The sequence below is a fragment of the Carassius gibelio genome, chromosome B15 (genome assembly GCF_023724105.1).
Source record: "Carassius gibelio isolate Cgi1373 ecotype wild population from Czech Republic chromosome B15, carGib1.2-hapl.c, whole genome shotgun sequence".
In the NCBI taxonomy this organism is placed as follows: domain Eukaryota; kingdom Metazoa; phylum Chordata; class Actinopteri; order Cypriniformes; family Cyprinidae; genus Carassius; species Carassius gibelio.
The window spans coordinates 10,598,361-10,615,641 of record NC_068410.1 but is presented as its reverse complement, the minus strand read 5'-3'; the positions used below and the strand labels follow the sequence as shown (position 1 = coordinate 10,615,641).

At 37.4% G+C, this 17,281-nt stretch overlaps 1 protein-coding gene across 2 annotated transcripts; it reads right to left on the bottom strand.

The window, feature by feature from the left end:
• Positions 1 to 2,213: 2,213 nt before the first annotated feature.
• Positions 2,214 to 16,517, bottom strand: LOC127972704 (sodium-dependent serotonin transporter). 2 transcript variants are annotated; one of them, XM_052576430.1, is made up of 14 exons: positions 16,380 to 16,517; positions 10,469 to 11,044; positions 9,711 to 9,845; positions 9,171 to 9,393; positions 8,448 to 8,586; positions 8,222 to 8,356; positions 7,954 to 8,057; positions 7,275 to 7,402; positions 6,958 to 7,070; positions 5,963 to 6,094; positions 5,684 to 5,783; positions 5,037 to 5,137; positions 4,537 to 4,704; positions 2,214 to 4,043 (listed from the first exon to the last, which is right to left on the bottom strand). In XM_052576430.1, the coding sequence occupies exons 2-14, from the start codon at positions 10,842 to 10,844 to the stop codon at positions 3,960 to 3,962; spliced, it is 1,938 nt and encodes a 645-aa protein (XP_052432390.1). In that variant the 5' UTR covers positions 10,845 to 11,044; positions 16,380 to 16,517; the 3' UTR covers positions 2,214 to 3,959. The 2 variants fall into 2 exon arrangements, with proteins under 2 accessions (XP_052432390.1, XP_052432389.1); XM_052576429.1 differs by lacking the exon at positions 16,380 to 16,517 and adding an exon at positions 13,086 to 13,189.
• Positions 16,518 to 17,281: the final 764 nt, after the last annotated feature.

Here is a 17,281-nt window from a genome sequence, read left to right as displayed (position 1 = left end):
CCTTAAACAATACTTTTAAGAACCCCAACCCTTTTCATTTTGGCCACTTTTGAAGGTTCAAACCTCAGTTACTGTTCCCTGCTTTTAGGTGCCCTTTGTCAATAGTGTAGTCTAAGTGAGATGAACAGTGTACTACTGAGAAAGTGAACTTTCTTGAGCTGATATCAGTGTGAAGGGTCAAAATGATAGGCTTACAAAATCACCAAACAAAAACAGTAAAGCAAAAATATGAGTAGGCGTGTGAGAGCAGACGGACAGATAAAGAGATGGTGTGATCGTTGCAGGGGAGAGAGGGAGATGTGACAGGGTGTTTAATATAGATCCTCCAGACCGATAAAACTGACAGGAGGTTCCCATCCCCAGAAGAGCAGGGACTCATAGGAAATTGCCAGAATGAAAAACAGAGAGAGAGAGAGAGAGAGAGAGAGGAGGATTACGTGACTGACAACCCTCATTACTCTGTATTTTTTCTCTCTCCATTTATTTTTTGTAAGAATTCTCAAGAATTTGTTACTGAGCTTTAGACATATTCATATATAGATTCTTTAAAAAAAATATGGTATGTACATGGTATGGTTGTACAACTTGATTACTGTTAAAATTTTTGAGTAAACAAAATCCTGAAGGGACCTTGCATTGCAGTTCACACCGTGTGAGAGATGTAACTCAACACTGTATGTATCTGAGTTCAGCTTGTGTGAGAGCAGAGGAGTGTTTGTTCAGTCTCTGGGTTCAGAGGCCCAGCGTTTACATGCAGTGGACTATATAGATTAATTCTTGATGACAGAAACTCAACATTACTGCTTGTCACATGGCTCTTGCTGCAAAACCAGAATTTGAGATGCATGTGACTCTCAATGTACCGAGAACAGAAATTTGAATCATATATTAATGCCCAGTATTGTTCAAGGTTCTCAATGCAATTTAATTCACCATGAATTATATAATAGTTATCACCACCATTGTATAATCAGAGAACACTTGTATGGCTGAACTTACATATTAAGAGAATGTAATTTATGGTTTATTGTTAATAAAACCAAGATTTAATGTGTCCTTGCTGAATTTTGTTTTTGTTTTCTCTGAAAACAGTATATACAAAGTATATCTCAGAAATATTTGTGTTTATGATTTATTATATATTTTAATATTAAACCAAGTATGTAATTACAATACAAATTATGCTGACCAAATGGAGCCTATTACTTTATTTGAACCCAAATGTGAAAAAGAAATATATAATTTAAGACATAAATGCAGCTGGATTATTTCCAATGGTTTAATAATGGATCTGTAAAGCCAGAAAATCATCTTGTAGTTCACTGTGTGGAAAGCTTCTCCTCTGGGGAAAAGAGTGAGGAGGAACGTGACTGAGAGCTCATGATAATACAATGAGGAGAAGCTCCGACTCCTCTGTGGACCAGTGTGTTTGTATGTGTGCAATCTGTGAGCAAGACCTCATTTATCTACACTCAAACCCACCTGATAACAGACTCTCTGGGAGGAGGGGGCAATAAATGGGTTTTCTAAAGACAGGAGAGAGGGAATACATATGAATCAGCTCAAGGGAGAGTTAGACGTGATTCAATTATAATCAAATTCAGTTAAAAAAAATGTATGCAAGTAATTGTTTTCATATGTTATGCTTACTCATAATCATCATATACATGTGTGGGGTGGGTAATATATTTTTTTATGATTTTGATAGGTCTCTTATACTCACCAGGGCTGCATTTATTTGACCAAAAATACAGTGAAAACACTAATATTGTGAAATATTATTACAATTTAAATTAAGTGATTTCCATTTTAATATATTTTAACGTCATTTATTTCTGTGATGGCAAAGCTGAATTTTCAGCATCAGTCTTCATGCTGTCACCTGCTCCATTACAAATCAAAAAACATTTTTTATTATTATCAGATCTGTGCTACTTCATACTTTTTTTTTTTAAATGTAAAAAATGGTTATATATTTTTCAGGATTCTTTGCTGAACAAAGTAAAATGTCTTTACTCTCACTTTTGAAAAATTTAAATGCATACTTGCATAAAAAAAATCCAAATAATTAATTTCTGAATAGTGTATATTTATGATTTATTGAACTTAAATGTTTAATTTATCACTTTAAAAGTTAAAATAGCCCGCTGAAATCATCCAGGAACAGACAGATCCATATTTTGTAGCATAAACACAATAAAGACACACATCCATTATTAATACATATACCTTTATTTTATCTATAATAATTCATATATGTATTGTCCTATACATATTTTCTCTTAACAGTCTCGGAGACATACATAGATCAAATTTAGACTTTATAAAGTACAATAGATTTTCAATACTTTGATAGACAGAATAGTAAATTCTGCTGAGAAAGAAGAGGAAAGGTCAACACTGGACTGAAGCGCACACACACACACCCACACCCACACGCGCGCACACACACACACACACACACACATAGATCCACAATATAGACTCACGTCTAAGGCATGCACACACACATACACACACACTAACTGAACTGACCATGTCTTATTACTTCTCTACCTCAATGTACAGCTCACACATGTCAGTTCAACAGAGAAATCGACATCCTTACATTTGCCCACTCTACGAATTCAATGAGTCAGCACAGAACGCCGGACCACACAGACAGCAAGACAAAGTACACATGCACATACTTAGATGTCCAGTCACACCTTTTTTTTCAGGAAAAAAGACTTGAGGATCAAGGCTGAAGCATTTGTAACAAGCACATTAGTATTTGGTTTCTGCTACTTAGTGTAACTCACATAAAGAAATATGTAAAAAAAATTAATTGCCAAAGCCCCCGTTGACATTGAGGAACATGCTAGTCACTGACCAATATTGTTTTTTTTCTTAGACCTTTACATTTGGTCCCCCCAGTCCTGAATATTTGGTCCCATTCTTGTAAATGCTACACGTAAATGGTAACTGGGTAGGCAGACAAAGAGTTCCAGTTGCAAATAAACAAAATAAGCATTATGAGAATGAAATGCCACAGATGTCCCACAAATAAATACATATATGCCTAACAATTGGTACATATCCTCCAAAAGTAGGCTAAACACTTAATATCTGTTACATATATGGGTGTCAAAGATGCACACATAGACACACACACACATCCACCCACACACACATACACACCTGTGCAAAAAACATAAAAAAAATGGGCCTTTGCTTGTCTCATAAAAAACATTCTGTTACATTCCTAATTTCCACATCTGAAATGTAAAAAAAAAAAGATTTTAGATTTTAACAAAAAAGAAAGAAAATAAGAAAATATATTCACAACTAGTGATGGATTCAGTCCCTAAACCACAAACAGCTTCTTTGAAGTCATACTTACAAATTTCTATAATAACAATAAACAAACAAAATAATTTTTGGCCTTATTTAAATGAGTGTACATGTAAAATATACCTGAAATTGGTCACAAAACCACAATATAACAATCTTTATGTATTTAGTTACTATTTTAGAAAAAAGAAATATATCTTTAGAAATGTACGATTTTCATAGAGTAAACTCACTTCATTCCAGTTCTTATCCCAGACTTCACTAAACAGATATTCAAAAGTTTGGAGTTGGTGAGATGTAATAATGTAACATGATCCTTCAGATATATATGTATATATATATATATATAAATGTTCATGGAGATCTAAAATTAACAACGGAAGGACAAAACACAAACTCAAGAACTTGCTACAGCAGTCAGTAACTCATATGAGCGCTGACAGTGGTCACACATGGACGGCTAGAATATGAATAAAACTATGTATTCGGAGGCCTGGCCTCACCGTCACACAATACAGGTAGCAGACTCCTCTGGGGTGAGGTGTGAAGGGAGGTCAGCTGAGGCCCTTACAGGAGACACGGGTCCCCTGCGTTTGTGCTACATGTCCAGCAGAAGAGGAAATGTATCACACGGCGTTGGTGATGACAATTGTGTCTCTCTGAGGGCCGCTGGACCCCGGAGCCTCAGGGGTAATGCCCTTTAGCAGACGCTACAGGGGTAAGCATTGAGAGAGTTGAGAACTGTGAAAGCATTTAAGCTCAACTATAAAAAATGTATTGGAGATTAACTCTTGTCAGATAAATACAGAACAGCTGTGAGCTAAAACTCTTCTCTACGAGGCACATAATCACTCACCCTAAACCTGACATGGTAAAGGCACTGGTCGTTACATAACAGAATCAACAAAGGCTAACCTTGTGTCATATATCATCATCTGTCAAACACACATCCTGTGACTAAAGCACACACACTCATGGATGTATAGAGTGAATGACAGCCATGTACCTTGACGCCCTTTGATGTCTATCTTCACGTCTCAAACAGAGAAAATTTACAACGTTATCAAGCTGATATGTTGCAGCATAATTGCATTCGTGCTGCTGTAATGTGTTTAGGTGTCGTTATTATATCTGGCTCACTTATTAGACCTGACGAGATACAGTAATATATGTGTTTTGATGTTTTCGTCTGTCTAGGCTCACCTGTTTGAAGGTCCCTTTGGTGGTGATTAGATGGTAGACCATATAAGAAGGCACACAGATGAAGGAGGAGACTCCAATACAGTAGCCGAGAACTGTGGTCCAGAAAGGGTACAAGTAGTCAAACAGCTTGACCTCGGGAGGGAATGCCAGGAAACTCCCAATAATGAACTACAGACATGAAATAATGAGAAAACATAACATCGTAAATGAGAGGTTAAAGGAATAGTTCAGCCCAACCTCATGTTGTTCAAAACCTGTTCTACAAAAGAAAGTCATACATGAGAAAATGATGACAGAATTTTCATTTTTGGGCATTTGGCATATTTGGGCATATTTGCATGTAAATGCACTTTCTGAACTGGGTTTCTGTAACTCGGGACAGCATAGCATATCAAATCATGGGTATGAAGGGAATGCATGAACTGATAAAACGTACTTTGAATGCAATGTAAGTTGTTCTGGGAAATACCAAAAGCATGAATGTAATGTAATAGACTGACCAATAGGAAGCAGGGACAGATGGCTACCCAGCAGACCCTCCAAAACACCCCAGGAGCAAAGCCAAGCATCAGCTGCACATCGTTGCAGAAACGTGTCGTCCCTGCACGCATTTTACAAACAGACTTAGTGCACATCACCTGAAGCAGCATATTGGATTACGAAACTTTTGAGGGACATGATAAAATATTGGGACTTATAGACGGTAATTGCGTATGAAAGAACAGATGGACAACAGCAGAGTATAAAGTGACAGAAGTAGCGAAACAGTTATGACTTCTCTCCCTGCAGCAGTGACTAAAAATGACATTTTCAAAGACTCTCAGGAATTAGGTTAAAGGATGCACAGTCCAAAATAAATATATATATATATATAAATGCTAAGAAGATCAACAGTCATGGTTATATGTTTAATGTTTTTATTTGTAAGTTTTGTGGGAGTTGAGGAACAAAACTGGACATATCAAAAGCATACATTTTCCGGGTCCAGCCCAAAAGCCTTGAAGGCACCGTCTTGTCTAGACAATTCATTACGAAACTACATATGAGTTTGTTTGGTTCATCAAACCAGCATGTATTCAGACCAGAAGCACCGTCAAAACTAATTAAAGTTATATTTTGAATGATTAAGCTGCAATCCAATACGTACCATAGAACCAGGAAACAGCGATGACCTCGAGGAAGACCACGGTGATAACAGCAGGGCCTGTGGCATACTCCTCGAATAGTTTAACAACAAACGCACCTCCCTGCAAACACATTGCCTCAGGATTAAAAGGAATAATTAATGTGCACACTTTGGAGAATGGCCTGTTATTTTGATAAAATTCCAAATTTGGTCTCTGGACAGTATTTAAAGCCTATTAGAACTGAAGGAAAATCCCCCAAAGCAAAACTACATTTCTGTTAGCTGTGCTGTAAGACTTACGTAGGTAAGAGTGGAGAGGGCGCCCAAATAACAGACACACACTAGGCCGAGCACAAACCATTCCCTCCTCCTGGCCAACAGGTGGGGGAACTCGTCCAACATGGCTGTAATTACCCCTTCCAGACCTGCAAACTATAGTGCACAAGGGATGATAGAAAAGTAGGTCAGGGACCCATTGAACTTCAAATAATGATCCTTAAGGTATATACAGCACTGAGTGGATGTTTACATTATAATCAAACAGAAATAGACTACATATAGAGTTATATCATTAGCATACTGAATTACGCCATTCCTGACATCACTTGCCTAGTAAAAAATAAATATACTAAAATGTATGTCAAATACATTTATTTCATGCTAGTATACTACAAATACATTTACATGTTTATGTACTTCATAAAAATACTGTGCAAATGTACTTTTGGTATACTTATGTCTGCTAAACTGGAAAAACTCATTTTGTAATTAATGCCGTTTAGTTGTGCGAAAGTAGTGCTGAAGTCCAACTAAAGATATCCGTTAGTATATTTGATTGTGCTAATGTAAAACTACTGCAAGTATACTTTAGGTACACTTTCAATATCTTGCATTCATAGACAATATTATTCAAAGATCACACAATCATAAATAGTGACATTAGAACACACATTAGGCTTAATATTAAGTAGTATCTAATGTGCACAAGTAGTACTCCAAATATAGATGATTAAAATGTGTATATCAGTAAGTCCCGCATGATATATCGATTAGATTTGAACTGTGCTAAATATTAAATAAATGTATACTTTTTTACTAGGGTAGATTGTGTTTGTGATCAACATAGCACCAGGAATGGGTTAACTATGCACGCTGAAGACCTAATGTAATGAAACATTGTTGACAATACATTTGACTAAATTCAGAAACAATAAGCTGCGTAAACAGAGGGAAAAATCTAATTCATTAAGAGAGAATTGATTGGCTGGTATTTCAAGAAAGCAAGAAAGACTGACCGTGCTATCCAGCCCCAGCATAATTATCATGAGGAAGAATATGATGGCGAAGAATGTAGCAGCCGGCATATTGGCTATAGCCTCGGCATAGATGATGAAGAGCAGACTGGGACCTTAGAACACATCCATTCAATTAGAACAGGTTAATCAGATGTCATTTTAGTGTAAACAGCCATAGCACGCTGTAGTTTCAATGCAATGATTTGCAATTGATATTACCTGATATTCAGAATACTTTAACATGCACTTATTTGAATGGAAAAGGTGCCATAAAGCAAGAATAAAGAAATTAGGTAGAAATGAAATACGGTGCTTACCAGCATCTTTAGCTACGTTCTCCACACGTTGTTGGCGCATCTCTGCCATGTAGCCCAGCACAGTGAAGATCACAAAGCCTGACAGGAAACTGGTCAAACAGTTCACTGAGCTTGTGATTAATGCATCTCTGCAATTCAAAGAGAGATATAAAGATTTGAGCAAAAGGAAAAATAGTAAAAAGATAAATAGCTGTACTAAGGAGCGATACAAAAGGGATAACAGAAAATAAAAACTGTTTTTTTAGAAAGCTGGCGATTGAGAAAAAGTGTTGTGGGGGATTTCAGGAATTGCTACGGTTTTGAGAAAAGTTCCTAGGTGGTTTCTTACAGCACATATATCATATTCTGGTTCTCAGATTTAATTTAATTTAATTTAATTTTTTTCACACTTGTTTTATCATAAATAAGGTTGCTAAGAGAAGTAATAGCTCTCCTTTTCTCAACAAATCTATTGATTCATGGTATTATTTTGGCTATGGCCTGAACAATGCTGGAAGAGTTATGCGCAAAACTGTAATACTTGGTATTAGGCCAACGTCAAACCTTTATAGAAACGCATGCAAAAAGAGGCAGGGAATAAAATGTGACTAAAGTTCACATTTTAAGTTCAAGTGTGTGATAACAAAACATAGTGCAGATAATAGAAAATGACAGCAGTATAAATGTGAGCCAGGTGTACTTGTAGCAGTTGTTATGAAAGGGATTGTAGCTGGCAAAGGCCAGGAGAACACCAAAGCCTGGACCCAGAGAGAAGAAGATCTGTGCAGCTGCATCAAGCCAAACCTGAAAAAACACAGATGGAGTGATTTGTCTGTAAAGATTTTCACTCATCCATATCATAACTGACAGATGGCAGGAAATATGTGTTATAGGGGAAGAGGGACAGCAACCAACATGGATTGTGCAAGATCTTAGTATTCAGAATTGTTGATTTAGTTGCCACTTACTGTAGTGGTTAAAAGTTTGCTCCAATCAGGTTTCAGGTAGAAGACCACTCCTCTCCATGCTCCCGGCAGGGTGGCCCCTCTTATCAACAGGATCAGCAGCACCAGGTACGGAAAGGTTGCTGTCACCCACACTACCTGCCAGAGAGAGTCATGAAGAAGCTGCTGAAAAACAGTTTTAACTCAAAGTTGGCAGTTCTTTTTCTTTGAGGTTTCCTGTATATTATACCTTGCCGGAGGTCTTGACCCCTTTCCAGATGCTGAAGTACACAACAGTGAAGATGAACAACAGACAGAGGGCTAGTTGCCAGCTCACCCAGCCCAACTGATGAAGACCAGGGGACAGATGAACCTGCAGGACCTGCCGTCTAAGGACATGAGAGAAGTTGGTTCATAAAGAAGACAAACATAAAGGACTGAAGAAACTATTACTGGGAGATAAAGGTGTTGCAGGATAGTAAAAAAAAGGTGACAATTAAGTATAGGGTCCAATTATCACTGTTAACTAGTTGCTTATTAGCATGCTCATTATTAACAAATTGGCTGTTTATTAGTGCTTATAAAGCACATATTCTGCATGACCATATTCTGCATTCCTAATTCTACCCAGAGCTTACACTTAACAACTACCTTACTAAATATTAATAAGCAGCAAATTATGAGTTTGAGGCAAAAGTCACAGTTAATGCTTTGTTAATAGCAAGAACTGGCCCCCCAAAAAGGATCAAAATGTATATAGAAAACAGGAAATACTGGCAGCACAGATAAAAAGCGGGAGCAATCAACTAAATGAATCCTCTAAATCTCTCCTAAAGCAGCGGATACACAGACCCAGACCCCAATGATTATTTTGAGAGAGAAAAACATATTATCTCTAAATCTCGATAGTTCAAGAAGCCTAGTGAAGGCAAAGTTTTTATCTCTATCCCTTTTAACCTGGACTTGCACTCACACATAGAACTCTTCAGCTGGAGAGATGGAGTTGTCGGTCCAGGAGACATTCAAGTCGGTGGACAGGTATTGGGTGCAGTTGGGAGTGTTCCACTGGTTGGTGCAGGTGGTCCAGGGCAGTGTGGCACGAAAGGAGGACAGGAGGTAGTAGAGAGCCCAGGCCATTATGGTATTGTAGTAGAAGGCAATGTAGAGTGCAATGATGCAGATAGCAAAGCCTATACCTGCAAACGAACATGATCATGCAAATGTTTCTAGCACCTTCTACGTTGGGGCAGTAGGTGACATTTAGGACAAAGTTGCATTTACATAAAATCAAGTTGCTTAAGCAACTGGCATTTTACCAGGTAAATGTGACAATTTCCATAACAGAGTCTTGGTTATCAGCAAAGAGAGAATGGAATCAGTAAGAAGTTTAGAGGAAAGTCAAGGGAGAGTGTACTATCAGCACAGCACATGTCAGTCTGCCGTTATCTGTCTGACCCTTAACCCGGGTTCTTGGTTTCAGAAGTCTGAGTTTTGTGATGCAGACCGGTCTTACCCTTGAAGATGGGGCAAATGTGTTTCCAGATGGAAATACACCCGCTGCGGTGAAACTGGCCCAGAGCCAGTTCCATGTAAAACAGCGGCACGCCACCAAACACAGCCATCAGCAGGTACGGCAGAAGAAAGGCACCTAATTTAAACACAAGGATTTAGACAGGAAGCGCAGTTGAACTTCATGGTTCCATTGCAGTGGTCTTAACGCATCCTGAAAGCACTATTGTACTTACAGAAAAGACGCTAAACATACACAAAAGTTCCTGTTCAGACAAGCCCCCGGGTTCCTGATTAAAGCTTTACATATATCCTTTTGACGTGAACGCTAGATAGCTGTTGATTGAGCAGCAGCGAGCCAGATTATTAAACAATATGAGCAAGTCCCACCCATGAGAGCCACAATTAATGGTGTTGGTTGCGGCGAGAGTCTCCCTGCCCGCTCTATCTCTCATGCACTCCCTTTGCATGGTGAAACAGGAAATTACAAAGATTTTATTACTTGAAATTCAATGAAAGGAGACTAAAGCCTGTTTGTACTGACGAGGCAAGCTGGATCGCTCACAAAGAAAGGAGACAACAGCAGAATTACCAATTGTCTATTAATTCTTTTTAAGCAAACATCACGTAGTTGATGTTGTCTCAAAGATGGAAATATTTATTTTAATGGAATGCTATACAATATTTGTTTAAGTGCATAACACTTGTCTCAGAGTTGCCTCCAGCTTTAGTATCACTATTGCCCCACACGTTTGACCTTACCCCCTCCGTTTTGGTAGCAGATGTAGGGAAAGCGCCACACATTGCCCAGGTCCACCGCATACCCTATCACCGACAGCAAGAAGTCCATCTTTTTGCTCCAGGTCTCCCTAGGTGGATCCAAGCTGGTCTGCTGGACCACCAGAGTCCTGAATGCTCCAGGGGTGCTACCCCCCGTCCCAGCACCCGCACCATCCCTGGGGCTTTGTGGGGATGTGCTGGGATAACCGTTGGAGACCTGCCCAGGTCCAGAGCAGGATTTCTGACCCTTCTCCGCAACGCTGTCCGCAACAAGCCTTCCGTTTTCTTGTGACTCCTGTTCCTTCTCATGCTCTCCCCCATCCTCTCGATTCATCATCTCTGATTGCTTCATCTCCATGGTGAGGACTGCTGTTAGGGTTGAGACGGTGGTCCTCTTGCACTTGCTGATATCGTGCCCATGAGGGGACAGAGAGCCTGGAGAAGAAGGGCCGGGTTTGGAACGGAGCGGGCTGGGATGGAGAGGGCAAGGAGAGTGTGACCAGGCCTTAACCTTTGCGTTTTAACAAGCTGGGTTGGGAAAACACCGCTCAGAGCCAGCTGCAACACAAAGAAAGAGAGGGGAATTTCAGATGGCGCTGAAGGGAATTTAGCATGGATTTACCCCTGTCATTCTCATACAAAGCGTTCTTAAGAAATGACACATCACCTTTGTCAGAAAAACCATATGTTGTTTCGAAAGATATCTGGAGATTTTCATTAAATATGCCCTTACAACATGGGGTTAAAGCTGTAAAACGCCAAGTGAACTCTGTACATGCCACAGCAACATTAAGCCTTTGGGAGCTGCCAAGACAGTTATTTATTCTCATTTTCCTTGACACTGTTTTTACTTAACTTACAATAAGAGAATGTACCCAATGTTACACACAGATGCATTAGATTACAAAACGTACACTTTGCACAGCCTTTAACCTTATTCAAAAAGATCTTATATACATTTATGGTACATTGCATTTAACAGTTGGAGTTAAGTAATTCCAAATATTACGACATGTTAAACAAACACATGTAAGGCATGAAAGGCAACTATTTTATTTGTATTTCAGGACTGAAATTAACAATCAAACAGGTTTAACACTTGTTGATTGATCAATGCACTGTTAAACATTACCAATAATTTATTATACTGTGTTTTAAAGTGTAATTCTGCATCTAAAATTAGCCGGAGGGTAAGTTGCTTCCAGCAACAGCCTTACATTCTGCCTATCATTTTGTGAAACCTGTTTGTAATTACTAGTTGAAATTGATGGGCAGTGATGCATGTGGGTAAGAAGTTATTAAGCAACTACAGTTCATCACAACTTAATGATCATAATAATGTCAGGAATAATTGAGAGGGAAATAATTTTTTTTCTCCCCCTGCTTGCCTTTTCCTCACACTATAACAGTTAATACATTTCATTTAGTTTCCATCAGGGGATTTTTTTACCGCCAAAAATGTTTATTATTTATTCAAAGTGAATCATTTGTTCCTTTAAAACACATTTATAAAAAGCAAAAAACTATTAATGATTTTATTATGGCTGTGGAGAAGGTGGAAAGTGTTCCGCACTATTAAAATCAGACAAAAAGCGAAATGTTAAATGTTTGCACATATCCAGCATGGCAACTTATCAATACAGTTAATTTGTATGTAAAAGTTGATTGGTCAAACATGACTCAAAAATTACGCACAGGCACATTTTATGGGGAATGACTGAAAAAGTTCATTTAAAAAATATGGACAATAAAGAGTTAAATTATCATGCCATATTATCAATCATTTGTAAATGTTAACTGAATTTTTTTTTTATGATTTACAGCTGCCACCACATATCCTACTCATCCAAGCGTGACAAGTAAACAAGATAAAAGACATTGAATTACAAGTTTTATCTAAGATGTTTTTCTGGAAAAAGATTATCTGATTGGCAAACTGCCTGATTTTTATTATTTATAGCTCTATCTCTTTCTACTTTCTGTTCTTTTATCTTTGCGCACACTAAATCAACCCACAAATCTTCTGTCTTTCACACACACTAAATCAGCTCTCCTAATACTTAGCATCTCGGACACCTCGGCTGAATTTTTTTCCCATAATCACAGATAATAGCGAGGTCAAGATCAGTGCAGCTGTGTTTGTTGAGTTTGTTCGGTGACCGGGATCTCATGCCAAATGTGTTTATCTATTTCTAAACTATCTTCATTATTACACCTCTGACATGCACATAAATGCCAAATGAAATAAAGTTAATACGAAACAGTCTTATAATCAATAGATATTGAGATAAAACACTTCCAGTCCCATTACAGCATCATTAGACTCATTAAAATGAGCTGCCAGAGGTCAGGGTTCTTTAAAACCTCCACTATAGCAGAACTAGACTTCCACATTTTAACAAACTGAAAATATCTGTTAAAGTACAACTTTAAAAACATAAAACTGTTGACAAAGACTCAGTGGCATACACAGAAACATCAAAATGCCTCCTGTTACACATGCAGGCGCGTACAGACACACACAAGCAAAGACTTGCAACCCAAAATCGCTTCATTATCACACACAGAGCCACAAACACCATGCACAGTGCAACCCTACCGTGCTGCGGTTGAGCAGTTCTGTGGGGGTCTGTGTTAGGGTGGTGACCAACACCGTCCCTGGGAGCTTGGCGCTCAAGACACACCCCCCTCACCCCTGATCGCTCACTTTCTCTCTCTCACTCAGTCTTCCTCCACTTTTTCTTTTACCAAAGAGTCTTTAACTTGCTTTTTAGTAGCCACCCTAAGGCACTTCACATGTAGTCACATAGAATTAAGCTCAATGGTATAATTATGACCCCTGCTACTAAACATCTGTTCATAGAAAACACAAAAGGCATGAATGGAGAGTGCAAGCCCTCGTTTAAAGCACATCCACATACTTTTTATTTGTGTTAAATGAGGACTGACCTACATTCACAAAATCCCACTAAGATATTCGACTTACTCATAGGATCTTAAATTGACATCAGGTTTAAGAGCAACTGCCTATTAGTTTAAAAGAATTGCTAATATCCTTATATACATGCTAATCAAAAAGCTGGACACACCTATGATTCTTTAATATCAATAAATTTGTATTGCATACTAACGATTAATGTTAAACTTATATTAAATTAAATAATTATAATAAAAAACACAAAATTCCATACAAATCAGTATGTATTGAATGGGTTTTATTTTTAACACTTGTTGCCTACCCTTAATCTCTCTATCTCTCTCTCTCTGTCACACACACACACACTGTATATATACTCATTCGGTGCATGTGTGTGTGTGTGTGTGTGTGTGTGTATGTATTTATTTATACATATATATATATATATATATATATATATATATATATATATATATATATATATATATATATATATATATATATATATATGTGTGTGTGTGTGTGTGTGTGTGTGTGTGTGTGTGTGTGTGTGTGTGTGTGTGTGTGTGTGTGGGTAGTCTGTGATTTATAAATGTTTGTGTGATTTATATGTAAACAACTAGCCTAATAACTAATTGCAAATCTAATTTCAAGCATACTGTATAAGCATGACTACAGATATAATTTTTTTAAATGATAAGAAATCATAGACACTTTTCCTTTATTAACCAGTCCAACTCACACACACACAATTATTATTAAATCATATATATATGTATTTTTACATGTATATATATGTGCGAGCATTTGTGTGTGTGTGTGTGTGTGGGGGAAAAATATGTAAACAACTAACACATGATTACAAAACTAATTTCAAGCATGTAAGCATGACTTCAGATCAAAATGATATCCCATGAATCTAGTAAAGTGTGTCCAGAATTTTGACTGGTAATGTATATTCTCAATTAATTTCAAACAATTCAAACAATGATGTTGTTTGGGAGGCTAGCTGTAACAAATAGACTAAAAACAGTTAAAATATAGGCTCCTTGTTTGTCAATTCATCTTCAAAGTGCCATGGTGAATAAGTGAATTACACACACAGTTGAGTCCCTAATTGTAAACAAGATTTTAGAGATAAATATGAACAACTGATTTCCACATGGACTTTTAAGCTGTACATAATGTAACAATGTAACCAATAAGGGTTAAAACAACAGGAAAAGATAAGTACATTACCCGTCTGTTCTTCTGAGTGATCTGCGATCCAGAAATAACACAGCTAAGATTATCGATGGACACAAAACCTATTACTATTTGAAAATTGAACGCCATAAACTAAAACACAACTGACATTCATTGGTTTTGAACGATTAAAATACTGCAAGTTGTCAGTAGAGATTATTAAAATGTCTTTGTTTACTTGAATAAAAGCCATCACCTTAGGGCAAACATACAAACAACCAAAAACCACACAAAACCACACACAAACACACACACACACACATACACACACAAAACAAATAATATATGATAATAATGCAAGATTTGCATTTTGGAACAAAGAGAAAGCAGGTCATAGAAAGTACTACTAAAGTGCAATACTGCAATACAGTTTGCAGCCTAAACAACAAGTATTTTGATAATTGTGGTTATAATTATTATAGTTATGATTTTTAAGGTGTCAAGATGTGCCCTGATTGTCCAGTGTAAATTGCAATTAGGTGTAATTAGCAAAAAAGGTATTTTAACATGAAAATCTATAATAAAGTGGTATGTGATATCCCCTGAAAATATTTTTTTAACTGATCCTAAGGTGATTTTTGGTCATTCCCAAACACATTCATACAGCTGTCCTAATAGAATTACGAAAGAGAGAAGTGATAGTTTGATTAATTCACCCTTTTTTATGCAATGGTTTGTTTAAAAAGTATGTGCTATCTTTTTCTTAAACGTGTAATCTTTTAAGGCCAAATGAAATGAGCAACGTTAACGGATGTTGCTAAATCACGCGCATATCTAAATACTTCAGTGTCATAATCCGAGCAGAAAACAAGACGGCTGGAGATTTTGCTAATCTCTGACATATTGTTGTGAGTGTTCCAGTCTCCGTTTAGCCAATTAGGGGTTGGAAAGACGGGACAGAGGGATCAGAAGGAGAGCTGGAAATGTGATGAAGGCACACACGGACCGAAGGAGACGGGACGTTTAATCTGTTTGATGACACTTAGGAGAACAACGTCAAAGGTCATTCGTCTTATTATTATTATTAACCTCCTCTTAACATTTTTCAGGTGTTCTCAAATTTATTCCATCTATCATCACTTATTCGCTGTCAAAGCTGTGTTCTTTATTTCTATTTTCTTTTTTGTTTTATTGAGAAAGATGTTCTCTGGAAATGTTTTAGGGAGAAACAGAGCCCTCTACAGAGCAGAGAGGAACTACAAACACAATATCCAAGCCGCTTGTACAGGTACAAATAATACCTTTACAAATGAAAATCCGACATATAATGTGTTAGTCAATAACCTTAAAAAATATAACTAAATAAACACAGTTTTCAATTTTGCTTATTGCGTACCTAAAGAGAGAGAGATGGAGAAAGTGTGACCTACCTTACAGATGTCAAGTTGAGATCTGCAGTTCATGGTAATTTGAGGTTTTTGCAACGTCCCTCAGGTGACAATACAAATAATTTTTCTACTTTTTTACACGCAAACATTCACACTGTTAAGCATACACCACGAATGTAAGCATCAACAACATTTGCTGAGGATCCATTACATCCAGTTTTTCTCGCTTATCTGAGGCATCTTGCCAAATATTGTCTCAAACATCAAAGAGAGGCTGATTTAGTTCATTTTAAGTTAGATGTAATACATGCTACAACCCTGTTTTAAATCCCCAAAGACAAACACATAAGATCCTGCAAACATTCACGTTTGGTGGCTCTGAAAGACATACAATTACCCTTACAGTTTGGAGAACAGCAAGTCTTTCCAATCTGTCTGAGCTAGTAGGTTAATCCGCAATGTCCAATGAACTGAAAGCCAGGAGGGAAACGGAGGGATTGGGTGAAGGTATCTCAAATAGGCAAAACAGATTTTAAAGGAGGGAAATAAGAAGCTTAGATTGTGTCTGTGACAAATGCACTCCCCTTTAACTTTCTTGCTAAACAGTGGCAGATCTGGATGTGAAAGAATTAAGGGCACAGACATTCAGTCAAGAGTCCCATTTCAGCAGTCAACTATAGAGTTCTTGGAATCACTCTCTCTGTTGGGATGAGGACTTGAAGGCATAATTGTTTCATGGAACGGCCAACAAAAAGGTACCGTTCCTCTGAGGTCTTTAAAAGCAGTCTTTGCAAAGTTCAAAAAGGTACTGTCTCAACATGGTAGTGGAAAGATTGTGTAAAATCCATGCAAAACAGTCTGATAATATCATTTTATGTTGTTGGGAGGTGCTAGTCTTAGGGATAGTTTGCCGTATGGAAGCATTTACTGAAAAATCTTGGTCATAAGGAGGACTGAATCTGATTTGGCAGAACAAAAAGAATACATTAAAGAAGTAAATTAATTCAGATTTCACTGAATCAGATTTCCAGTTCAGTGAGTCATCTGCTGTGTAAAGAGCCAAATCTGGTAAGCAGCCAAAAATGTGCATGTCTGTAGTTTCCTCAGCAAACCTTTTCAGTCTTGTGTCTATATTAAGGAGCTTCTAAGAAAAAACTGTTAACACAACATGGGTATGTCTTATTCTGTATAAAGAAAAACTAAAACAAACATTGGAATTTTTTTGTATTTTGTATATTACAAAATTTTAAACCTGGGTTATTAACATTAAACATCAAAATGCTACTAGACAGCGATAACGCTGAC